This window comes from Ursus americanus, chromosome 4 (genome assembly GCF_024610735.1).
Source record: "Ursus americanus isolate L20-20 chromosome 4, mUrsAme1.1.p, whole genome shotgun sequence".
Taxonomy (NCBI): Eukaryota; Metazoa; Chordata; class Mammalia; order Carnivora; family Ursidae; genus Ursus; species Ursus americanus.
In genome coordinates, this window is record NC_142130.1 from 27,196,766 (window position 1) to 27,223,771 (window position 27,006).

Below are 27,006 nucleotides of genomic sequence, written 5' to 3' on the forward strand. Positions count from 1 at the left end.
CTGTTTTTCATTTACCTTGATTTCCTAACATTTTCTAATTTTCAGGACTGTTTGGCAGTCTGCTACTGTACAGGATTTCTGAAGACATGAGGAAGTTTTTCTCAAATGACTCAGGACACTAGCTCCAAGATTCTGATAATTCCTACCAGCACCTTAGTACAGATTGCATTCTCTGCTTCAAAATGCCATGTACGTCCTATACATCCTGTTGGGTTATTTAGGTTGACACATATCCTCATGTATAGGCACATTTTTTCATAGTCTGGGGGTCTCATCTTAGAAATACCACTTATTTGTGTGATCCTTGGCATTATTATTCCAACTTTCAGAGCCATCATTTCTTCATTAATTGAATTATGTGTTTAATTGTGCTCTGAAGAGACCAACAATTGACCATCTGTCTGAGTGTATTACCTTTCTAGATATTCTAGGATTCTAAGAGCTTCTATCCATTATAATATGTATAATATATCTGAAATTTGCGTGATGGAAGCAGAAACCCTTTACTGTTACTTTATTTTTTAGGTTTGTTTATTTTAGAGAGAGGGCAATGAGAGAAGGGGCAGAAGGAGAGGGAGAGAATCAGACTGCCCACTCAGTGGGGAGTCTGACATGGGCTCGATCTCACGACCCCTGAGATCATGACCTGAGCCGAAATCAAGAGTCGGACACTTAACTGACTGAGCCACCCATGCACCCCCCCCTTTACTGTCATTTTCAGTAATGTGGGTAGACATGTAGCTCCTCAACCTTTTTTCAGGTGAGCCGGAAGGTGAGGATGGCTCATACCTGCAAAAAATGCAATATTTCATTGTACATCATTATTTATATTAGTCATCATTTTTCTTGGGAGCCCTCATTTCCACAAGTATTTATTTAAAAATAATGATCTCAGGCATTGTAATAAATGTTGGAGAGAAAATAATCCATAATATTTTTCCTGCCTGGCAAGATCTTGAATATACGCTGGGGAAACAGATGGGTAAAGGTAATTATAATATGATTAGGGCTATAGTACTATATTTACTATATGCTGTGAAATCACCAGGGGGGAGAAAAGCATAAGTGAATCTGCTGGGTGTGTGAGAGTTAGTTGTGATGGTTTTGGTTTTATTCTATACAACTGGATAAATAGAGAAATGACATTTGAATGAGCGTTTTGAAAGTTGATGATGAATTTTTTAGGCAATGAAGGTGCCTCAGGCAGACATACACACAATCTGTGTTATGGTGACTAAGCTTCCTTCAGACTTGCAAGACTCTCCCGTTCTCTGTGTTCCACACCCACACCAACCAACTAAAACATAAACCCAAACCAACAACCGTAAAAACCCCCAAACAGTTGAAACACTGGTTAATAGTACTTGACTCAATCATTTGTACAAAATGTGGATGAAAGTCTTTGTCTTTCATAAAGGAATTACAGATATCTATGTGTACTTTGCAAGTAGTTTAGTAAGGGGGGCAGTTATACTAAGGATAAATATTACAGAAAAGTGAATCTGACTTAATTATATTATGGGTCTCTTCTCAGAAGGATCCTCTGCCTTCCAGACAGATGGAATAACCATAATATATGGGATTTGGAGACTTGATCAGAAGAGTAGGCCTGCCATTGGCTACTCTGACTAGGAACAAAGTAAGTGAGGATGGAACGCCAGTGTCGTTTACCAGTTTTGCATCAGCCAAAATTATGTGCCACTCTCCTCCTTCTGTCATACCGTACTTAGATTTTGTTAATTTCAACAGGATGAACATCTCGAACACTTAAAGTCAGAAGGAACAAAGGTTTCAGTTACCCTTTATTCTCCGGTAAATTAATTGCTCAAACATCAGTGAGATCTTATTCTCCTTGTTTCAACCTTCTGCTTGAAAGGGAAGTTTCAGTTGTCAAAGTGGTCCGTGACTCAAAGCTATGTCTACTATTCTGGGACTCATTATTGGGGAAGATGGTTAAGAGAGTGTCCACAGTCCCTATGTGGGCATCGCTAAGAAGCTCCCAGGCTGATGGTGGTGGTCCTCGGGGTAGGGGTTCATTTTGGTGTTGGTATTAGTGGTGGTGATATTGGTATACTCTTAGTCCTTACGTATATAAACTTTGTTGGGGATGAAAGTGTTGAGGACTTGTCATTAGGATGATAACTGTTTACAGTTTTTCCTGCATCCCATGTTTCTTTTACTCAGGCAATTTTATTAGAACTTTAAATAAAGAAAGAGTCTCTTCTTTAATAAATTAGGGAGACTTTCCTTTTGTAGGGCAACAAACAAAGGCGTAAGGGTTTACATATGTTATTTCTTCATTCAAATTGTTTTCAACATCTCTTGGACACATTAGTCTGAAATTCATTAGTACCATCTTTGCAAAGGGAGGGAAGACTCATTGATGTTGAATGGAGAGTGGGGGGAGGTGGTTAGATCCCAAAGGGAGATTTTCCTCAGAATTTCCCACCATACTCATAGCTGAGGGATTTTCTTGTAGATCACCCATGAAACACTGCAAATGAAAAGAAGTTTTTATTGCTCTTGTTTTTCAGAAGTGAACACAGACTGATTGCTAGAGACTTATTCTTGGGAGATAATGAGACAAAATAAGTGATGTCCCATTTTTATTGCTCTATTTTGGGACCTGGAATCCACTTTCTGAGTACATGTACCAGCCTTACCTAAATTGTTTTGTATCCGTGACTTCAGAGAACCGAATGCAGATTTGTCTTATTTACTATTTAATAATATCGCTCTTTTCTGACATAATGAAATATAGACTCATTACTTCCAGAAGTTCTTTGAGCAGAAATGTTTGGGGTCAGAAGAGCTTGGTTTGGTTTCCAATTAATTTGTTTATTTGTTGGGCTATCTTGGCCAAGTCTTCTCTGAGCCTTAGTTTCCTCATAAATAAAATGGGAATATTGATAAAGCCTTACCTTCAGGCGGTTAGGAGGAATAAATATGAAAGTGCATTGTTACCAGCAGAGCGCTCCATCAGCATCAGCTTTGGCTGCCTGTCATTACCAAACTTTCAAGACAAAATGTGTGTCTGGGATATCATCCTCATTCATAGAGGCTGTTTTCATGTGTGCAGAACAAAGGAAAGCAAGTATCCCTGTCACCTAATGAGTATGTATTCCATCTGCTGCTAATAGCACTTATGCAAAAATAGAATAATTCACAAGCTATACCAGAACATAAAAGGCAATACAGACATAGTTGAAAGAAATAGTTTCTAGTGAATGTATTATTAATCCAGGCATCTGTATGTGGGTGGAAGCTTGTAAAGATTGACTCACTGGATTTGTATTTTCAGAAAGTTTTGGGGCGTGAGTAAGAGGACGGAAGGGGAATGGCTTCTTCACTCCTTTTCTGGTTTGTAAGAGTTAATTGGCCTCTCCACCGAGAATGCCTATCCCTTTTGCCCTTAAGAATTTTAACCTTCCTTTGAAATTTGCTTTGTATGTTAGCTGCTTTAAGGTTTCTTGATACCTTTGAGTCACTCCCATTCCTTATACTTACCTCCAGTTCATAAGAAGCATAACTCCTCCATTATTTATGCCTTCAAAGAATATTCTATAGGTCTTTATAACATTTATTAAATTATATTACGTTTATGTACCTTTCTGTCATCTCTACCTTCTTGATGGCTTGGAGATGATTTATTTATCCTAAAAGAGAGCTCAGCAAATGTTTGTCAAATGCATGTGTTTATTAGATACATGCTATGTCATTTATTTATTTAGGGAGATCATAAATGAATGAAAATCATCTTTTTCTTGAAAATGGATGGGGGAGTGTGTGTGTGTGTGTATTTATATATATATAAAAACCCCACTTATTTCTGAGATTTGCTTGGCTTAATGTAAACTAATTCATTGTATACTTATATATATCTAGATTAAAAAAAATCACTAACACTCTATTTCATTTAATGGGAATGGGAAAGGTTTCTAGTTTTTATTTAAATAATATTTGAAAATTTTGTAAGTCTCTATGATGCTGTCATAACAACAAGCTTAATTCTATTCATAAAATTATCTTCTTCTTTTGTGTATGGCACTTTTACTGGTTTTTGACTCTGTTGATCAGTGTTGCTTCATTTTTTTTTTCCTGTTAATATCTCTTGAAGTGTTACTATATGTTACATCTAGTGCTAATTGTGTGGAAAGTCTGGAGATTCGTCCCACAAGTCCCTGCCCTGAAGAGTTTGCAGCTGGTGGGGGAGGCAGTTGTGTATTTCAGTTGAAGGATAAATGTGTGTTTCTCTTGATCCTCTTCAGAAGCAAGGAGGCAGAGTTGCATGGTTATTAGTTTTCAAAAGGGATTTAGCTACCGTGCCCTAATTGTGGGGAAGATGTTTGGGGTTTTAGGGAAGAGGCTACAGGACCTTTGAGGTCTGAATAGGAGTGAAGGGGAGTGATGGTACCTTAATGGTAAGATCAGCCTGAAATTTGGGTGAGAGAAAGTGAACATAGGAGAGAGAAAGTTTGAGAAGTGAGAGGATAAGAATTCAGGGTCCGGTGATACATCTTAAATGTGCCTGCAGGGAAAGTGTGGTGTGGTGAATTTATGTTGTTTACCCTCTGTACGGTTTATACTGTTTATTTGAAAATAGATTTGGGAAGGAGAAAAGATCTAGGTTCTGAACTTGGCTTGGCTGTGAAATTTTTCTGTAATTGCCAGTCTGGTTACTGATTTACAAAGGTGGCTGGATGTGTGATTGTTTTTCCAGCTTGTAGTAGAGTCATGCCGCAGAGAATATAGAGGCACATCTTGAAGGGAACTAGAGTGGACGCAGAAGAAACTGGATTGAACACATAATACTTGGTATAAATGAGACTGTGTATTTGGAAGTTCTTCGTAAACTCTGAGGTGCGAAATCAGTGTATTGACAGTACAACTGTGTGTATGAGTGTGTGCACTTCCTTGTAGTCATTGAAGATCTTCCAGATCTCTCTTCTAACTCAAGCCCTAACCCATATATGCCATAAGAAGATTTAGGATCAAATCACAATAGTTGAATATACTTTGTTCTTGTTGTTTAAATATTAAGAAATCTTTGAGAAGAGTCGTCGTTAATGGTAACCAGTAATTCATAAGCTCCTTGTACCTGTTATGATGTCAGTATCTTCATGTTTATGATTTAGCAGTATATGCTGTTGATGGAATTAAAGATGTAGATTTTTAAAAAGTTTGTTATTTAATTATAGAATTTAAAATGTAATATATATAAAATTAGAAAAAGCAAAAGCAAAACAGAAACCCACAAACTTACTGGTCAAATTTAATAGATGTTAGTATTCGCCTTATTTGCTTTAGTCTTCTCTGTTGTGTTCGTAAAGCAATAGGACTCCATCTGATATAGCAAAGACACTCCTGCCCTTTGCCCCTCTCTGTAGATGAGCACGATTCTAAATTCAGTTTGTGTCAGTGCTATATATTAAAAACGTGTATTTCTACTACCGGTGTTAATATCCATAAACCTTATGTTTTTAATGTTGTACTGACTAAAAGAAAAACTATAAAATTATTGCAGTTTTTCACATGGTTATACACATGGAAAGCTGCAATGATTTTATAATTTTTAAATTTTATTCAGCATGACATTAAAAATATATAAAATATATTATTTGACATAACTTTCTGTCCTGATAACATAAATTGAAGTGACTTTCAAGTTTTTTTGACTGTAACCTACAGGATGATGTATGTTTTACATTGTGACCTAATATATATATCATATATACCTGTGTGTGTGTCTGTATGTGTGTGTATGTATGTGAAACTGAAAAAGTTTCTCCATACCATAGTTTTCTCCACTGTGTATGTTATACTCTATTTTCTAGCCTATTCATTTTTAAATGCTTGTTCTAGACTTAGTAGATTGCTTTTATGACCTAATAATAGGTTGCCATCCATGATTTGAAAAATATTAACCTCAACAATTAATCTAATCTTAATCTAAAATTAATACTGACTTTGGTATACACACAAACTTTTATAGTATAATAAAAGCATTTCAGATAATAAGGCAACATATTAAAATAGCATTCTTTTGTGCAAGATTTTATTACATTCATTTTGGCTAATTGATTCTGAATATTTGTTTTCTGTGAATTAAATCATACATGTCTTAGCTATTTAATCAATTAATATTAATTGCTAAACATTTTAAGGAATGCGTGTTGGTCAGTGTCAAATACCTTCTTCAGTCTGTTCCAGCCTCTTGGTTTGCCTGAAGTCCAGGAGGGCTGTCATAGTGTCAGGAAAGGAAAGAGCTCTTGTTGGTTCAGACACTGACTTCTGGCCTTGTCACCAACAAACTACATATAGCCTTAATAAGTCCTTTGTTCCTGCCGGCCCTCATTTTCCTCACCTATTATTAATCAAAAGGGTTAACTACCTCATTTTGAAAGCACTTTCCTTCTGTGAAATACAGACGAGGATCTAGGCCACAGTTGTAAGAATTTGCTAAGAATATATCTGATGTAAAAGAACAGGACTTTCTATGGAATTGCTGGTTTCATAGTTGCATTTGAACAAGGGGTAAGCAGGTCATGTATAGTTTATATGGTTCTCAAGCAGAAATGATTCATAAAACCATTTTGGAGTAACCTTAATGTTGAAGGTCTACCTACTTTTTTATTGCATTATTTCTCAGGGACAGGGCTACATGAATGTATATGTCAGCATGTGTAAGTGCTAAGAATGGCAAAGACGTGTTTTATTCCATTTTAGTTAAATGTCCTCATAGGCAAATCCAAAGCTCCAGAAAGAAATCTGTAACCTCTGGTATTCCTATGGTACAGGTTTCTGAGTCCTACACATTATAGTGGTTTATGGCCTTGAGGGATTTTCCTTTTTAATGTGAGTTACATGTTTGGAATAGAGTAAGAAGGTATCACCTAAACTACATGTCCTTTAAGCAAACAAATAAAAAGCACATTACACGATAAGAGTCCTTCGTAAGTATTGTTTTATGTTTACTCTTGTGTGGAAACAGGAGTTTAAATTGCAGTTTCGGGTAGAATGGACCTTGGAGACCATCTCCTCCCATTTGCTTCTAAAAAGATAGGCCAGTGAGTACTCCTGCCTGGATCTCCAAATCAGGGCAACATTAGGGGCAGATTTCTGTATGTTCTAAGGTTCCCGTTTTCTTTTGGTGTGCAGATTCATTTTAGGAAGCTCTACGTTTAGAGAGACCTAGGGAGCCAGTTCTGACTCATGTCTGAGGGTGTGGACCCATTAAAGAATGTGATTATCCTTGATGTAGAGATCTGTTCCTACCCGAGGGACTAATAAAGGTATGTTTTTCCTTAGGAACACCAGGATAGATGTCAGTCTCTGGGAGAGGATCCCCTCGACCCCAGATGACTGGGGCAAAGGGGAGATTGCTCTTAACTCCTCTGACCATGCAGGAACTCCGTTTTCTCTCAGCTGCAGTATGCAGAATGTTCTTGTCTCTTACATTATGGCAGCAGTTCTTGCCCTTTCTTAACAGATGTGGATTAGAATTTCTGGACCTCTGGGTTCTGATCTGTGGTTAATACAGTTAGGCCGGGGACCAGAGCTAACCATTATTTTGTGGCACCCTGTGCTTGGCTGAGCAGATACTGTGTGGATTTTGTGAATGAAGACTTTGTACTAACTAAGCCCTGTTTAGCATTGCGTGTTATAAAGTTGATCATCCTAAAATATTTGAATTGACTTTTGAAGTAAACAGTTCTTTTTTTAAAAAAATATATTAAAATATTACGAATGAGCCTTCCTGTTTGCTTTTCTTCTTCACCCTCTACAGTGTGCCGAGATTTTGCTGTCTTAGAGGACCACACCCTGGCCCACAGCCTGCAGGAACAAGAGAGTGAGTAACGGCCCTCATTATGTTCCTTCTGTTTTCTTTTTTAGTGGTAGCTTGAGGCAGGTTTCTTAGGGCGAGGCAGGAGAGAACAGAGTCACCAGGCCACACTGTCCATCCATCCTAAGGAATTTATCTAGGCAAATGTCACCTGGGTGGAGAATGAAGATTTGGGTATTTTGAAGTATGACAGCTGCAAGGGATGAAGAGACTGGTGGGTATGTGGGAGGAAAAGAGGGTCTTGAACCTTTTCTCTTGCCCTAGTATTACAGGAGGGAGACACTGTCTGGCATCTGTTCATTCCCCTAGAAGAGGGGCCTGAACATCTTTCCAGGCATTGGCAGTGTCTAGATTGTGGATTTTTCTTAATATTTATGTATGTAATTCTGGAAGCTAAATCTAAGTTATGTGTGTAATACAAAAGTACATATTTATGAATATGTAATTTGAGAATCATTAATTCATGTTGTCAGTTTAAAAATTAAGTATTGAAAAATGTAGTTTATAAAGAGAGTGACAGCTGGTGGAGCAGAAGGAGCCATGGCCTTGGCCTTAAAGTATTTGTACGGAAGTCCTGGTACTACCACTGTTTTGCCATGTGACCAAGGGCAAATTACTTAACCTTTCTGATCCTCACTTTACTTAATGGAAAGATAAGAAGAGTAATTCCTCTGCTACCTGTTATATAGCATTATTGAGAGCATACAATGAAGTCATGGATGTGAAGCTCTTTTTAATGGAAAAGCTCTTCTTAAGTGATTCTGAGGCATAGTATTAATAAGCCCCAAACAGCACAACATTGTCATTCCTCTCTTCAATCTTTCTGTCCAGTCGAGCATCATTTGGCATCGAACATTCAGCGGAACCGTTTGGTCCAGCATGATCTCCAGGTGGCTAAGCAGCTTCAGGAGGAAGATCTGAAAGCTCAGGCTCAGCTCCAGAAGCGCTACAAAGACCTGTGAGGATTTGGGGGTTGGGAAGGAGTCATGTGGGGACTGGTTTTCTCTGTGGAGTGAGCAACCAGGGCAGAGAAGAAGGTTCTTGTGTCTGTCCCTCCCATGCCTTTTGCTATTCGATTATAAATCCTGTAGTGGCTCTCCAGTAGTTTTCTTTGATTTGAAAATTTTTGTTCATTGTTGGAACATTTTCTAGGTTTTTGGGACATGTGGATTCTGGTATGAATTCTTAACACTTGTAACTTTATGACTTCGAGGCATTTGATCCACCTGTCTGAATCTGTATTCCTTCCCTATAGCATGTGGGAAATAATCTGTTCCTTTTGCCTCATAGGTTGTTTGGGGGAATCCAGTGAAATACAGGCTATCAAAGAACTTTATGAGTTGTATTGGATTCCTTTACTCTTTCCTGGTAGTGTTTGCTGCTCTTACTTTCCTCAAACCTCTTGCTTTTCAGGGAGAAGCAGAATCTTCTGGAAAGCTCTGAATTACACCCTCTGTTCTCTTATAACTTCCTCATCTAACAAAAGTTCTTTCTCAGTTTCCTCCTATAATAGTTAGACAAATGGAAAGATCACATCTAAGGTCTCTTCCAGCACAATGACTGTTTTTCCCCCCCAGTGTTTTAAATGCACAGAGTGCATTTCTTACTTGAGAGTGGGCCCTATCCCTAAATCTCAAATGGTGGATTTTACCACATGTATTGTTTTGAGGAGGGAAACGTAAAGGAAGAACTCAAGGGACCCTCAATTTACTGTAGTTCATGTTGAAAGAAACAGGAAAACGTATCATTTTTGCTGTCTTTCAGGAAGGGTTTGTCCTTCTGTTTTATTCATAGAATTTTAGTCATCATTTTGTTCAGCTTCCTTATTTTGGAAATAAACACTCTTACTGACTCTTGCTATACCTGTCACCATGAAAGGCACCTGAGACCGCTGGTAGGAATAAAATGTAGCCACTGCCTTTAAGGGCCTCAGAATAAAACTCTGAGGGTTGTAAATCTACAGATAACTGTACAAGCCACAGGGAATTGGAGAATACATTTCATGCCTATGAAGAGGGGAGAGACTGGGAAACCATCCCAATGCAGACAGTCAATTATCTGAACGCTGATGGTTAATTAGAAGTGTGTCGTCATAGCTGGGGAAAATGATTCTAGCCAGAGGAAGTAAAAGGGAAGGTAGGAGGTAAAAGAGCCTGGAATCTCATGGAGCTACATGATGTTCAGTATTGCTGGACTGCAGGGTGTGATTAAGGGCATGGGTAGGGCATGAGGCCAGAAAAGTAGTCAAAAGCCGGACCAAAAGGTTACGTAAGTTATGTTTTTAGGAATTCAGATTTTGTAGATTTTATATTATAAACGACAGAGAACCTGTTGGGGGTTTCATTTTGGGGCCTTCTCTGGGGGCTGGATAGGTGAAGGATTTTTTTTAAAAAGATGTATTTATTTATTTTAGAGAGAGAGCCACCCAGGCACCCGTTAAATCTCTCTCTTCTAACTCTGTTGCCATTACCCTCAGATCAAGCCTTGTCACCTCTTCAGCTGATCACTGCTTAAGCAATTGGTTAAGCAACTGACTTGATTTCAGCTCAGACCCTGATCCCAGGGTCATGAGATTGAGCCCCGCATTGGGCTCCGGGCTTAGGGCAGAGTCTGCTTGAGTCTCTCTCTCCCTCTGCCCTTCTCCCCTCCCCCCCCTGCTCTCTCTAAAATAAATAAATACATCTATTTTTTTAAAAAAAGAAAAAGAAGAAAGAGATTTGAGATGTGTGGAGGTTCAGGGTCACAAGTAGAGGGAAGATCAGAACCAGAGCTAGAATAATATTCTAGAGTTCTCAGTTAATGCCCTTTACAGGATTCTTAGTGCTTTACTCTGAAGGGCAGCTCTGAGGCTGGTGCTGAGGTTTAAGATCCTAAATTAGGGTAATGATAGTGAGCATAAAGAGATTATTCAGAGATTATCGAGATAAAACACTAAATATAAATGAGGATTCGGAGAGTGATGGATTATAGGTCTTAAATTAGAGGAGAGCCAGGTATTATATTTCTGCCTGGGACTTCAGGGTTTTGGAGGTATTCCTAGCTGAAGTAAGTAAGTTAGAAAGGAAGTTTTTCAGATTTTCACACCCTGGTAATTTTGATACTTGCACATCACTGGGTGGGTGAAATGCTGTAAATATCAGTGAACTGGAACCTCTCATTTTGCCTGCATCCTGGGGCCCCTGTCCAATGCCACATTTGCCAGTTGTTGACTATTCCTTTCTCCCTTGATTTTTCTTCCTCAGGATTCTTTATAATTGTCTGAGTGAACCGGATCTGGTCCTTCCTGGAAGTATGATTTGAAGTTCTTAAGCTCAGCTTAAACCTCACTTCTTTATTTTTTTTATTCTTTTTTAAAAAAATTATTTAAATTCAATTTAGTTAACAGATAGTGTATTATTAGTTTCAGGGGTAGAATTTAGTGATTCATCAGTTGTGTATAACACCCAGTGCTCATTCCATCACGTGCCCTCCTTAATGCCCATACCCCAGTTACCCCATCCCCCCACCCACCTCCCCTCCAGCAACCCTCAGTTTGTTTCCTAGAGTTAAGAGTCCCTTATGGTTTGGCTCCGTTGCTGTTTTCATCTTATTTTCTCTTCCCTTTCTCTGTGTTCAGCTGTTTTGTTTCTTAAATTCCACACATGAGTGAAATCCTGTGGTATTTGTCTTTCTCTGACTTATTTTGCTTAGCATAATACCCTCTAGTTCCATCCAAATCATTGCAAATGGCAAGATTTCATTCTTTTTGATGGCTGAGTAGTGTTCCATTGTATATATATATACCACATCTTCTTTATCCATTCATCTGTCCACGGACATCTGGGCTCTTTCATATTTTGGCTGTTGTCTCTACTAGGAGGTACATCTATGTCACTTGTGACCTTTAACATTTGATTTGGACTTGTCTTCTCTTTCGAGCTTCTGCTTTCTTCCCGTCTGTTCTCATCTGCATATAATTAATAGTTGCTAACTCCTGTACAGATTTTACGTGAGTTTGGGAGATCCGAGTAGAGAAGTCTTTGAAAACTAAGACCATGATTTTGTATATAATTCTTAATTATTAAAAGTGAGTGAATGAAAGGGGATGTATAAATAAAAATTGTTCTGAGTAGATTTTTTTTTTCTTTTCAGTTCTTTGGTTTGAGTGGTTAAGAATCCTAAAATATTAGACGTGTAAGATGAAGTTGTTAAGTCCAAATACTTTTAGAGCTGATAAATTGCCACGAGAGGGCACGGCTCACTGGCTGTCGGTGGCAGGACCAGAAATCATGTCTGCAGCCGCCTTCTCTGGCGGTTTTCCTACTGATGCTGAGAATATTCCCGTCCCTTCCTTGTGCCATCTTACTTTCTCCTCCTTCCTTTCTGTCTCGTGTGTGCATCACACATGTGTACACACCCGCATGTATGCACAACCTCTTCCACCTGCACCTGCCTATTTCCAAGCATGTTGCAAGTGACCCATTTCTGTAGAGAATAATTAGAATAATTTTTATCCTTTCAGTTTTGTCAGAATAGAGGATGTGGGTTTTAATTCCTGAATCGCAGTTAGGATTATCGTCCTTTACAACACTTTTGAATTCTAAAATGCTGTTTGTTAAACATGGAATACACCACTAAGACTGAGATTCACTGAGTATTTTTTTTTTAAGTAGACTCCACACCCAGCATGGAGCCCAATGTGGGGCTTGAACTCAGGACCCCGAGATCAAGACCTGAGTTGAGATTGAGAGTCAGACACTTAACCGACTGAGCCACCCATGCACCCCTACTGAGTGTTTTAAGTTCACTTGGCAGGGGGACAATGAGAGGATATATTTGTTTAGGAAGCAAACTGTATCCATAAGTCACAAATGTGATTTTATTCCAGCATCTTTTTAAATAGTAAACTCTTTGCATGTTTCTGGCCTTCATTCCTAGCTAAAAGTTTTGTGCAAAGCTTGGCTCTCCAGAGCTGTCACATTTGGGAGTTTGAGCTGTCCATTGACTTTTCTTGAAACCTGAAGCCAGAAGACGTGTACTTGTAGCCACCTCTGAAAGATCCAAGCCCTATTTTGTGTTTGAACTGCTGTTTTAGAGGTGCTGTTTTAAAGGATCTATTTCTCCCACCAAAATTGTTCTCTTGTTTCTTCCACCAAAAAGTATGGTGAGCCTCTAAGTGCAGAGTGAAGATTTCCTCGTGTTTGTATCCTCAATGTTGAGCATAGTGCCTGGACCACAGCAGGTGTTATTTAAATGTTTGTTGCATGTGCGAATGCCCAAAGAAAACAAATTGTACTGGCCGCAGTATTACAACATTTAATTTTCTTAGGGGCCTGAGGATTAAGAAAACTGGCATCAGGCAGAGAGGTGCCTATTGGGAACTGAAGCTGGGGAGGGATTTAAATATTAGTGAAACTGAAAAATACATCTAATTTAAAAATTTGTGGCAATCATTTTAAAGTCATACCAGCACCTCTCGCTGACCACAGTGACATTTAGTGAGCTCTCTCCTAATTTTTTTCTGTGTATTCCATATCTGTATTTGGATATTTGTGGACATTAATCTCATAGTCTGTGTCTCCTTTGCATATTCTTGAGAAAACATGCCTCTCTGTAGAGTGGCCCCAGTATGGTGAGGTGATTTAGGAGTATAGAAAAAGCATGGGACTTTCCATTGTAATGTCTGGGGATCGGATTCTGGTTCTGCCACTTATTTTCTTTGTGATCTTAGGGAAATGGTTTCACTACTCTGGGCCCCAGCTTTTTTATCTATAAGATGTGATAATATCAACCTCTTTGCATCATGCTTGTGAGGATTAAGTGAAATAAAAAATGTGCATGGGTTCATAGTGAGTATTTAGTAAGTTGTGTTATTTTTAGGAAAAAATTATTCCTTATTTTCTTTATTCATACTGTTTTCACTTTTGTTTTTTAGTGAACAACAAGACTGTGAAATTGCTCAGGAGATCCAGGAGAAGCTGGCTATCGAGGCAGAGAGACGACGCATTCAGGAGAAGAAGGATGAGGTACAACTTAGATAACGCCCCTCCACACCGGTCCAGAGGAAGGGCTGCTTTCAGCATTCACGGGCTCAGGGTAGGGTTGCCGGCTGGGCGGCAGAGTTCCTGTCTTTGGGGGTGCATAGTCCAAGTATTGCCTTCCATGGACCACTGTTTATTGTGCCTGGATAACCTAAGTGAAATCTTAAAAAATGACGATAATTCAACATAAGATGTGGATTAGTTTCCTGGGACTGCTTTAACAAATTACCAGAAACTTGATGGCTTATGATAGGAGGAATATATTCTCTCACAGTTCTGGAGGCCAGAAATCCGAAATCAAGGTTTTGGTGGGGCCCTGCTACCTACTAGGAAAGGTGCTTCTTCGCCTCTTCCTAGCTTCTGGTGGCTCCTGACGGTCATTGGCATTCCTTGACGTGTCAGTGCATCTCTTCAGTCTCTGCCTCTCTTGTCACATGGCCTTCTTCCTTGTATCTTCGTGTCCTCTTGTTTTCTTATAAGGGAACCAGTCATTGGCTTGAGGACCCGCCCTAGTCTAGTACGACCTTCTCTTAACTAATTACATCTGTGAAAACCCTATTTCCGAATAAGGTCCTTTTTTGAGGTTCTTGGTAGAAATGAATTTTTGGGGGACACTGTTCAACCCAGTACAGGCTGTATGTCTATGGGTTATTCCTACAGTCTTGAGAGAGAGCAGACCTGAGTAGAGGCTGAACACCAGTCAGGGGTCCCATTGTGAGAAGCCAGGAGCCACCATTGCTCTCACTCTTCATTGTTCATGGCTTCACTCTCCTATGGGCACTGCCTCAAAGAACTAACTCATCTGTTTGATTCTGTAGATATTTTTTAATTGTTTTGTTTTTAAAGCTGAAAATGACTGAAAGTAGCAATAGCATTTTTTTGGTAAGAAGACTTGAATTCGCAATTAACTCTTACTTGCCTTTGTGTTGGACTTTTAGCATTTCTTACAAACAGTTCCTTTTCAGTGTGTATTGATTCTTTGTCTGCCTCGTTTGAAACCAACTATGCTGTTCTTGGCCACAGATTCAGGTTATATTAAGGAAGAAAATGATTTATAATTTTAATAGTAGAATGGCCGTATGATTTATTGTATGTATACTCAAATACTTTCAGGGCTAAAAGGTGGCACTAATAATTACATAAACTGGGCCTGTCCTGGGTACCAGCACACGTGATGGCCTTGTTAAATAGGTGGGATGAGGGCCATCAGTAGAGTAGCCTGCATATACTGCTGCTCCCACAGAGCCATCCTTGTTCCCGTGAGACTCCTTGTTCAATGCCAGGTGAGCGTGAGACACCTGGTATGTGTGTATTTAGCTGTTTCTTTATGAAACAAATCCTGAGTTTGTGATAACCAGAACTGCCAAGTTAGAATTAGGGATTGCTTTTTATCCTTCCTGCTATCAACACAGGAACTCTTTCTCACTACAGGATGTGTTGCCTCTCTGTAGTCAAGACTTTGCTTTGGGGATGAAACTGGGAACTGAAAGAAGTGATTATATTTTCTAAACAGGAAAGCTTTTCTTTTAAAAATAACAGAATAATGAAGTTGGCTTCTTATAAATGCTACTGGTGTCCTGTGATTTTTTTCCCCCCCATTCAGTAAAAATAGGAAAGAAAGAGAAACCAAAACACTTTATTTAGGCAAGTAGAGGCTGAACAGCAATCACAATAGTCTCATGGTAATACTAGATAAAGTCAGCAGTTTAATGATTAACTGTTTCTCAGATGAAGAAATTAAGACTTGAGAAGTCAGTCTGTAACAAGATGCCAAAGAAATGTCTGTACAGTTCAGGTCCCCTGACTGACTGCTTCCGACACAACAGAAAACATGTCGGCTTGGGAGTTCGAGCGCTCTGGGTTTGAATCGTAGCTCTTTAACTCTTAGCTGTGACTTTCAGCATCTCACTTAGCCGTGTAGAGCCTCAGGTTCCAGACTGGAAAAGCCAGGATAATTGTACAAACACTGGAGGGCTGTTGAGAGGTTTAAGTGAGATCATGTATGTATGGCCTCAGGGATGTATTAAGTTAATAATTTCTCTTTCTTTTTTATTTTCTTGCTAGTTGTTTCCACACCATTTGGCCCTTTATAACAGCTCTGATTTCTCTTATAGAAAGAGATGTGTGCTGAATTAGAAAGGCAGAAAATAAACAGGCTTCAGTGTATTCCAGTCTCAAGCATTGCCTCACCTTCCCAGGCCTCCCAGCTAGCTTGCCCTCCAGTACTGTTTGACCTGCTCTGATGGCCCCATTCCCCAGTGCAGTGGAGAGATTAAAGGAGAAATCCAGTTGATGAGATTTCCTGATACTAGCCTTAAAAACTCCATTCAGACTCTTTGACTTTCCAGCTGATGCCTTAGATTAGAAGATGCCTACCGTGCCCAGATATTCTCTTACCAAAAGATAGGGCTCTCAGCTGACTGGTAATGTTATTAATATTAAATGAACAAAATTTGCAGTAGTAGAGCTTGTCACTGAAGAATGTATGATAATGCATATTTGTTTATTTTAGTACCTGTGCCTCTCAGAGGAGACTGAGACTGAGATGAGATAATAGTGGAAGTTTTTCTGGCCAACTCTTAAAAAAAACATTGCCTGTTACTCATGAACTGTCCTAATTCTTTTTTAAAATTTTCTCTGTCTGTGCTCTTCTTTTTCCTTGTGGAGTCTGCTTAGCTGGTAAGTTCTTACTGAACAGCAGGGCTGTGGAAAATTCCCCTCTGGATTTTCACCCAGATCTCATTTTCAAAGATTTTTGGGGTCAACTCTCTTCAGTAGTTTATAACCCCCCAAACAACCAGATGTAGAATCCAAGGCCTCTTTCCTCTTGGGGCAGAGTATTTTTCCTGAACAACATAGTACGTGAGAAGTTATACAACTCTGTGTGGGTGAATTACCATTTCTGGTTTTGTTATGGTGCAATTTTATTGTGCTTTCTAACAGAGCACAGATGTAAGGAAATTAGCATTTCCATGCAGTGAGACAGATGTAGAAAAGTTTAAAAAAAAAAAAAAAGAAGGAAGGAAAGAGAAAGAAAGATCTTTAATATTCTTACCAGCATTGTAGCCACCCCTCTCCTGCTTCTCTCCTACTTTCCCCTCCTCTTTCTTTTTTCTTATTTTTTCCCCATCTTTCCTCCTTCCCTCCCTTTCTTTCTTCCTTTCCCCCTTTCTTCTTCTTCTTCTTTTTTTTTTTTTTTTAACTTTTTTACATAGTGTGACTATAGTAGTTGCGTTTCTCTCTAGGCTCGTGTTGAAGCAGGGTTGTAGCCTTTGGGAATACTGGACTACATGAGTTTGTAACTAAGAAAAGTGGGCTAATTCCACTGGGATCATTTTCTTTGGTTACAGCATAAGCATTTGTCATTGTTGTTTCATAAAGCTCAGGAATGTGTATTTAGTTGATTGAAGTTATTTTTAAATAAAACTCTTGAGCATATGTGTGCGTGTTTGTGTATGTGTGAATATCTATAGATACACATATGTGTCATTTGAACCTAGGTCCAAATATATGTGAATGTGCAACTATTTTAGGGCAAAACTTTTTTTTTCTTTTTCTTTTTTTTTTCTTTCTTTTTTCTTTTTTTTGCTTAAGTAAACACTAACATGACCGTGTTATGAAAAGTCTGTGGCACTAGTCCAACAGTTTGAAGCCATTTATAATATGAACTGTTCAGGGATAGACTTAGTAACCAGTTTACATTAAAAATTAATCTAGTGTGAACCATAGTACTTTTTCATAACATTCTTAAAGTGATTAGAATTTCATGTTCTAAAAGAATATTTATGTAAGTTGGTAATATTTAGAGCATAGCTCAAATAGCAATACATTTTAGCTACTAAAAAAATGCCCTATGTTTTGGTACTTTAAAAATAAGATTATATATATATGGCCAGAAAGGGGAAATGAGTGGAAGGGTTTTGGTTGAGAAAATTCTCTCTTCTTACCTCAGTCGTATTGATGTTTTTACATCCATAGATGTGGTATGTTTTCTGGTCTTACAACCCTCTGAAGATTATGCCTGTTATGAGTTCCCTACTGAATTAGATATTAATTGCTAGTTGATAAAGAAGTGTAGCGCTCTAATGGAATGGCTTTCTTTTTTTTTTCTTTCTTTCCAATAGTCATTTGACAATCACATTTTTAGATTTCCTCGATTGTTTTTATGCCAAAGGTTTCCTCATTTTGAAACCCACTACCATTGAGGAATAGAAATGGAAAGTTTCAGGGAGAAGTAACCCTGATATAAAAATCATATAAACCAAAAAAATAGCCTAAGGAATCCAACATAATAGTTTAGTAATTTTTTTTTTTAAAAATTGTTTATTTATTTGAAAGAGAGAGACATAGTACGAGCAGGGGGTGGGACAGAGGGAAGGGAGAGAGAGAACCCCAAGAAGACTCCCCACTGAGTGTGGAGCCTGGTGCAGGGCTCAGTCTCAGGACCCCAAGATCATGACCTGAGCTGAAATCAAGAGTTGGACACTCAACCCACCGAGTCACCCAGGCGCCCCAGGAGCTTAGTAATTTGTCATCTACTCGGGAATGATGTGTTAGGCTCCTCTGGGCTCCACTGTGCTTTATTTGTGATAATGCCTCTTTCAGAGCACTCACCTTTTGCATGTCTTAAATTATGCTAATCCTTTTTCTTCTAAAACTTAATAGGTAAGAACTTTGAGAATATTGACCACGTATCCTGTTTCTCTACAGGAGAATGTTTGGCCTGTTGAAGGCAATCAATAAAACTATGTTTTTATTATAATGACTTTTTCCCTAGCATCTAGAGATCCTTAACAGTGTTCTGTCTTATGCTCACAGTTTCAAATTTTCAAGATTTGGGTACAGTGGTGAATTTTCATTCTGATAAATGTATTTACCAGAGAGTCTTCTAAATTTGGAGCGGTTTTTCTATTTTGTTTTTTGTTTTTTAACACATGAGCCCAAAGTAAGCCTACCTGATTAATATGATTAATTAAAAAATAATTGAAAATGACTTCAGAAGGGCTTATGAGTTCTTTTAGATTTGTTTTCTCAAGTTATGTTTTGTGAAACAATTCCATAAGGTTTATACTTTTTGTGTAAAAAGCTTCTTTCTCAAAAGAAATTTGAGTATATTTAGGGTATAGGAAGGTAACAGATTTCGTTTACCAAAGTTTTAAATTAGGCTAATGTGCATTTTAAGACTTAGATGTGATGCATGCTTTCCACTGAGTGCTTTGTGTTTTTTGAAGAACGTTTAGAGACTAGCATTCTCAGGAACAGAGCTTTGGAAATGCTGTTCTAGACTAACCTTTAACAGGAAGGAAGCTGAAGAGGACCAAGGAGGTTGTTTATGTCGCGGGTGACTAAGCTGCACCCAGCATCATGGCTAATTGCCATCTTTAGTTTGTTTCAGGGGAAGTTCTTTCTCCTGAAATCACCTCCCCGAAGGCAGTGCACAGGAATGCCGGGAAGTGGGGAGGGGCACGCACTTGGGCGAAGCCACAGCCCTAACACGGCAGTCACTTGTCAGTGAGGCCCTGATCCTTTTCCTCATCAAGACTCGGCGGCCTTCCTCTCAGCCAGTGGCAGCTTACTCAAAAAAGAGCTGAGAGCTTAAAAGAGCAACAGGTTTGGGTGCTAAGGTGCATGACTGTTATTTTCCTTGATGAAAAGCACTTTCTTTGACTCACTAATGCATAGTCAAGAAGGGGCATCATCCTTGTTTCTTTCCTGGTTCTTCACACTGAGAACACGGCTTGTTACTGTGTATTCATTAGGACAAAATTCAGTAGTGGGAAAGCAAGTATAAGGTCTCTAAAGCATAGTTTAATTTAACCATTTCTGCTGGCAGTTGGACCTGGTTATTTTCCTTTATATTTTTACTCCAGTACAGCAAGGGAAATTTCTTGTGTCCCGTAAAGCAAACCATTTATAGTGTTAGTGCTTAGTAAACATGACAACTCAGGGAAGTTTTGCATTTTCTTCCTATTCTGCAATAAGAAGTATGGGGATTTGGGAAACTCTACTATAATAATACTAGCTTTGGGTGAACAGGTTACCTACTTCTCCCTCTTGAACTGGTTGATACATTACTTTATAAGGCATCAAATATGATGAACCTGGCACAGGGCTATACCTGGTAATAGATTGATTAAAATTATGCATTAAAGAATCAAGACATTTGACTTTAAGATTGACTAGTAATGTGTGTGTATAAATAGATATGTATATGTAGCTATGATGTGTATATCTATAGATATGTGTATGTGTGTATGTGTGTACGTATATATATGTACATATAGAGAGAGAGACGATTGAGTAGTTGATAGGTAGAAAAGTATGCATACCTTGCACAAAAATTTATGAGAAGCTTCCAGCATAGAAATCAGTTAAAGACAGTTAATAGTATATTCATAAGTTTGAATTTAGGTATTCATTTAACATAAGGTCAGATTTGTAAGGCCATTTTGGTGAACATTAAAAGCTGAGTGTGTGGGGATAATCATTGCTGATTTACCTAGCTGTGTCATCCGTCATGTTTCTACACTGACATGAAAGTAATTGATTCATTCAGATGAATTTTTTTTGAAGTTTGCCTTCCAGTCTTAGTATATTCTTTATTTTGATTTATTTGGAAAATTACAAAAGGGAGAGTAGTAATGAATTCTTGCTTCAAAATTTATATCAGCATCTAAGCAGTTCTTGTATTCCTTATTATAAATATAAAGTAAGCACCTCAAACTACCTTTGATTGTTATTTTTCACCAGTAAATGCTGTTGCCTATTTGGTCTTTAAGAATCTGGTGATACCTAGGGACCTTTTTTCCAAAAAAGTGTACATGGAACAAAGTTTATGTGCTGTTTTGTGGGTCTTTCATGGAAATAAGCTTCAGATTCAGAGTACTGTCACTGTCTAGCTCAAAATCTTTAGTAACCCTTCATCCCTTCCACTGTAGACTCCAGAATTGTTGAGACTGTGTGTAAGGAGTGCCTATGATCCAGTCTCAGAGTGTTTTTCTAGCCTCACCTTTCTCTGTAACACCCCACCTCCTGTGTTCTAATGGACTGTTGGTTGTTGCCCATTAAAACATTCATATTATTTCTGAGGTGGTTCTCCCTCCTTACTTTGCCTATTGGAATCCAGTTCTTTATTCAAAACCTAACGCAAATGCCAACACTTGCACTAATTCACTTAAGCAGAAATAAGATTTGCCCTTTCTGCACTCACATTGACACTTTTACCCTCTTTTTGAGGCATTTATGATTGAATTGTATTATAGTTACTTGCACATGCCTTTGTTTTCATACGATGATGGCAGTCTTTTGGGGGGCAGGATCAGCATGTTATTCCTCACTCAGTAACTGCTAAAAACCTGCCTGGAGGTGGAGCAAGGGGGAGACAGAAAGAATATTGTGTTCTCTTTTTCATTTAAGACAGTGATACTCTAATGCAAAGCTAAATCAGAATCAGCTGAAGAATTCTTTTATAAAGTCCTAAAATTAAATTATACATACAATTTATAGTTTCGTAGATTACTACACTCTTCTCCATCCATGCTTACTGAATCATCATCTTGGAAAAAGGTCCCCCAAATAAGTATTTAAAAAATTCTGTTGTATGACCAGCTTTAGGAATACTAGGTTTGTATGTCTCCAGATTGAGTTAGATTTAAATTTCAATTAAAAAAAAAAAGCCTTTTTTGTTCATCTGGATCTTGAGCCACTCCCGGTAAGCAATTATGTGTGGCATTTGAATAGTGTGAACTTAATGCCAGAAAGTCTGAAAAGCTATGGACAGAGCCCACAAAAGCTTGGCAGTGGAATATCAAATCACTGCCTTGTAGGACTAGTGGATGGAATCTGTTCCATTGTAAAAGGTTTGTTCATTCTCTGGTAATAATGATTAGCATTCTCTCTCTACTTGCAGGACATAGCTCGCCTTTTGCAAGAAAAGGAGTTACAGGAAGAGAAAAAGCGAAAGAAACACTTTCCAGAGTCCTCTGGATCCAGTGCTTATGGAGATAGTTACTATTATGAAAATGGAGGTAACAATGGCTTCATTATGATTTACTCTGTCCTCAGACTCAACCATAAGACACACCCCTTTAAATTTGTCTGTAGAGTGACCTCAGGGCCTGTGTGGATTTGTGGCCAAATTCTCCCAGAATCTAATGAGTTCATCTGTTCCTTAGTTAAATGACCAGAGCTATTTTTATGGCTGTTAAAACAACTGTGGTTTTGTAAGATTTGACATGCATTCTGTTGTGCTGAAACCACTTGGAATGCTGTACTACATTCTAAGCACATAAACTGGGGTGTAGAAAATGGGGGTGAGTCTCTGGGCTTGATCTTTCTCAAGGAGTTTGGGCAGAGTGTCCGAAGCAGCACAGTGCCATGAATAATGAAGATGGTACATCATACGTCAGTTGGGTAACAAAGCTGCTTTCCGTGCCTCTTGTGTTTCAAGCATAGGCCAATAAGTATGTGTGCTGATGACAAAATTAATTCTGAGATACTGTATTCATTATTTGTCCTTGATGCTTTCTTGCTATTCGATTGCCATATGGAAAAATTCCTGAGGGCGAGAAGGCCCTTTCGAATTTCTCTTCTCTAGTGCCTGCTTTTGCAGTGTGGTGCTGGTGATGGCATTGTGGTGGCAATTGTGGTGCTGGTGATTCTTTATCTTAAAAGTGTGTTGGGAAACGAGTATTTGCAAGTATCGTTCCATCTTTTTTAAAGATGTGTCAAAGGAAAGACATTTCTTATAATTCTAGTATCAGTGTTTATTGTAGTTCAGCTTGGAGACCAGACTTACGATAACAACTAAATAAAGCCTAAACCATCTTCTAGAGAGTAAAGATATTGAGGTCAATGATCTACAAGGCCCTTATGAGCTAATTATCAATTACTTCTCTATAATTTCATTGTAAAGGGAAGTAGGTATTTGTCTTTGATGAGTAGAAGGAAAGGAATGCATATATAGATGCTAGGATTATTATAGTTGAGTACAATCTTGCCGTCATGCTCTAAATTTATTATCAGTAGAGCTCAGCTCTATTGAATTAAGAAGCAGGTTGATTCTGTATTTGTTTGTGCTCTTCTTCCATATGTAAAATGCTCAGCTCTTTTTTGATAGCCATTTTCCTTATGCTGGTTTTTCTAATGAAATCATGTATTACATCATTTAAAAAGAAAAAAATATATATATATATTGCCATATATTTTCTGTGCTAGAGACCAGAAGGTAAAGAGTTTATTCTTCAGCTTTAATTAAAAGCTTAGAAATGTGCTCTGGTGTTTTTCATTTGTTTTCATTTTTATTTCTGCTCTGGAATCATGTTCACTGCAAATAAAAGTAACTGTTTAAAACTATTAAGTCTATGAAAACATTAGGATGGCAAGTAATTAAGTATACTAAAGTATTAATTTTGGCCTTCCTCTGTTAAAACCTTAGACTAATTTCAATAGGGACTCAAATCTGGTTGTTTTAGCCAGAGTACTGTCATCCTCTGGGGCAGGAGAATATATTAAGAATTCAGTGGTTTTTCAGGGACACCTTAAAGTAAAAAAAAAAAAAATCGTGAAGTTGTGACCCTCTGAGCATATGCATATAAATATTAGAATTCTTCTTCAGTTGTGTTGTTGTTGAGAGTTTGTAGATTGCTGAACATGTGTGATCCTCATTCATTTGCCTTTGAGTTAGACCAAGTTGAGTTCCATAGAAACCACATTATAATTCAGCTCATATGCACAAAGTGTAATCCTTGTGTCCTTTGCAGTGGTCTTTTCCCAACACATAGGGATATTATCTAATTGTACTTCTCTGTATTTGTGTATACTATGATTTTGCCTTAATTACATAATAATTAAAGTAGATCATTATAGAAGTGGTTTTCTCTTTAGTTTTTATTTTACTTAAGCTTAAATCTTAAAAATGATGATTTATAGATTTTCTGCAAATCTGAAATTATCTAAAACATATGTCAGATTTATATCAGCTGAAATGGTGTATGTTTTGTTCATTTGTGAATCCGTGTTTTTCTTTCAACGCCATACCTGTATCATAGGCATATTAATAATTTTTTTTTTTTTGAAGTCATGGTCTTTGGAGTTGTAAGACCTTAGTTCAAGTTCCATCCCTTCCTTAGAACAATTGGAATGTTGGGAAGTTATCTACTGTAATCACACTAAACCTTTTTCTCATCTGTAAAATGGAGAGCTTAAAATACATCCTTCACGTGGATGTTGAGAAGATCAAATAATGTAATTTTGGTGAGGAATTAAACTCTAAAGTACTATTATTTATACACATATCAGTCTTATGTGTGTATAACAATATCGTGCATATCTGTACAAAAATCATCATATTTTGAAAGACAAACATGGAAGCACACAAATAAAATGTGTATATATATGTATGTGTGCATATAAATGTATATGCATTGGCTATAAGTTAATTATATTTGCCAAATAACTTGGTCTGAAGAAACATACAAGTCTCAGTCCTTAACTGGATAGGGTTTCAAAGGATTCAGATTCCCATACCCCAGTCTTTTTTCTTTCCCAGGTTTAAAGATATCACAAGTGAACTAGACAACATATATTTTTTTTCTGTCAACTCTGTGGAAGTATAGTGACAGCTCTGTTCTAATTCTTGGAGCACGCTTACATAAAGTAGAAGTACTAATATCAGTTAACTTTTTAGAAAGAATTAAAAACAACAACAAAACAATCATAGCCTCACATATCCATGTCAGAAACAAAGCCCTTCTTGTTTTTTGGGGGCTGGAAATCAGACTTCATTCATGCAGCTCTCTGTGGGAACACTGGTATTAACACTAAACCATTGTTCCCTGGATGTGGTGAAGATTTAAGTAGCGAGTCAATATTATATTAATAATTCACAGTAGTAGTCAATTGATTCTTTCTCAATTGTCAAGATATACTTAAAATAATAGTTTGGTAAAAGAATAGGTACTTCTTTATCATAGAGAGTAATTATTCTGTTTCACTCTTACGTAAAAAATAAATTTAATAAAAAATTCTGCAGGATAATTTTGTAAACTTTTTAGAAGACAGATTTTAATTTAGATGTCATCTTTGAGCAAATTGCCTTTTCTTCTGGAAAGCTCAAGAGGAAACAATTTGAAGTTTTTGAGAAATCTTATGACATCAGTGATACATTTAGCACATATCTCCCCTTCCTCTGTTCCTTTATTCAATTAACAGTAACAAACCTAAGAAAAAATGAAACAAAACCCCTAAAAATTAAGGAAATATATAGTCCATTATTTCCTTTACATCCCATCAAATTGGGGTAGCTGTTTCAAGTGCAATTCAGCAATTGGGTAATTTCAACAGGGAACGTATCTTAGCTAACTTAGGAGTTTTCTGTGGCATTAAGATGTGTTTTTATTACAGAATGTACTAGGAGTCTTAGAAAATGTTGAATAAATATGCCTTGCAAGTGCATAGTAATGTCCTTCCTTCGTTTTCATAGTATGCTCGTGCCTCGGTGAAACCTAACAAAAGCACCCTTCTTTGTGCTGTTTTGCGTGACGTTTAGGAACTTGTATAGTTAGCACACACTGTATTTTTATACAAAGAATACAGTATCATAAAGTTTTTTGAAATGAATGTAGGGATGGAAGTGCCTCCTTTTCCTGTATTTTGTTATGGCACCCCTTTTTAATTTTTTCCTCTGCTAAAATTAAGGAAGTTTTGGAGCAGAGTTATCTAAAGATAACAGTGTCATTTACTCACTTAAAATTCTCTATTCCGTCCTCTTCCACATTGAACTGCATGGCTCTGGGAGAGAGTAGGGAAATACTAAAACCTGGGTCATTTCTCCAAACTAAAGGGAAACTAGCAACATTCTGGTAAAGATTTATTGTCATTTCCAATAAGAATATTTGAAAGCCTCATCCTAGAAAACTTAGTTATTACCAAGCTTAGTTGTTTTCTGTTTTATAAGACTCCCTCAAGCCCTATTTTCTCCCCATAGTAGTTTCAAATTAGTTTTATTAAGTAGAATTTAACATTGAGTGGCTATGGTTTTTGTTATTGGCAAATATTGAAGTACTGTATTAACTCCCTAATCATAATCAAGCTCAAATCAATCAAAATTTATTTCACATAATTTTGTTTTAGTCTTTTACACTTTTGACTGGGTACCCAGAATCCTTCACGTATGCACGGACCACTCCAATAAATGCCTGTCCCCTCTTAGCAGTTTGTTAAGTTGAAAAAGTAGTCTTCTCCATTTTAAAATACCTTAAACTTGGGCCCTGTCTTTCCTGCATAGTAAGTTCATACTCTCATTAAGTTAACCTGCATTTCTATTTTTCACATCCCTCCACTTCCACTCAGACCAGCCACAGTCAAGGAGGGCAAGGGAATTGGGTTCTGGAGTCTCAAGGTCATGTAGACTCCAAAGTGATGGAAACACTGTGAAGCAAAGGAACAAGAAACCCAAACATCCAGTGGAGAACTCGGAAGAACTAGAAGATCATTGTTCATCAGGGAAATTTCTGTCATCCTGTAGCTTGGGCAAAGTGAGGGCCAGTTCCCAAATTGACACTGAGCAGCGTGAAAGGAAACGGTCTGATCCTGAGAGACTTCGGAGACCTCCGCTTCCCAAGATCAGTGGTGAGGTGTTTCTGAGTACTGGATTTGAAGACGGGGAGGCTAACAGTAGCCATCGGACTCGGAATTGGGAAAAACAGTCCAGACACCAAGACCGACTTTCACCCAAGTCTTCACAGAAAGCAGGGCTTCATTGCAAGGAAGCTGTATATGGGAGGGACCATGGGCAAGGTGAGCACAGAGAAAGGAAACACAGGCCCAGGACTCCTCCCTTCTCAGAAAGTGAGGAACAGCTCCAGCTCCATGACACAGGTAATAAAGGACAGTCACCTCGAAAGTCCTGGTATCATGTATATGCATACAAGCGAATGTATTTAATAAGCATCTTAAGCAACCTATTCTTTCTCTCTAGTTTGTACTCATGGCTTTAAAATAAATCCTGGAGCCAAATATTATAAAAGGTATCTACTTAATATCAAGTTTATACTCGGAGGAAAAGTGTTTGTACCTTTCTCCTACTGCCTTCTAAGAAAATACACCAATTCCTTACAAAGTCCTTTCAGCCCCAGATTGCAG

The 27,006-nt window shown here is 37.9% G+C and overlaps 1 protein-coding gene across 1 annotated transcript in view; it reads left to right on the top strand.

Annotated features, from left to right (window-relative positions):
* Positions 1–27,006, top strand: part of CCDC50 (coiled-coil domain containing 50) — a 70,108-nt gene that overhangs the window by 19,702 nt on the left and 23,400 nt on the right. Inside the window, exons 2-6 of the mRNA XM_045811202.2 lie at positions 7,787–7,849; positions 8,675–8,801; positions 13,758–13,848; positions 21,773–21,890; positions 26,215–26,742. Of these exons, the coding sequence (XP_045667158.1) occupies positions 7,787–7,849; positions 8,675–8,801; positions 13,758–13,848; positions 21,773–21,890; positions 26,215–26,742 (927 nt within the window). The remainder of the gene's footprint in view (positions 1–7,786; positions 7,850–8,674; positions 8,802–13,757; positions 13,849–21,772; positions 21,891–26,214; positions 26,743–27,006) is intronic.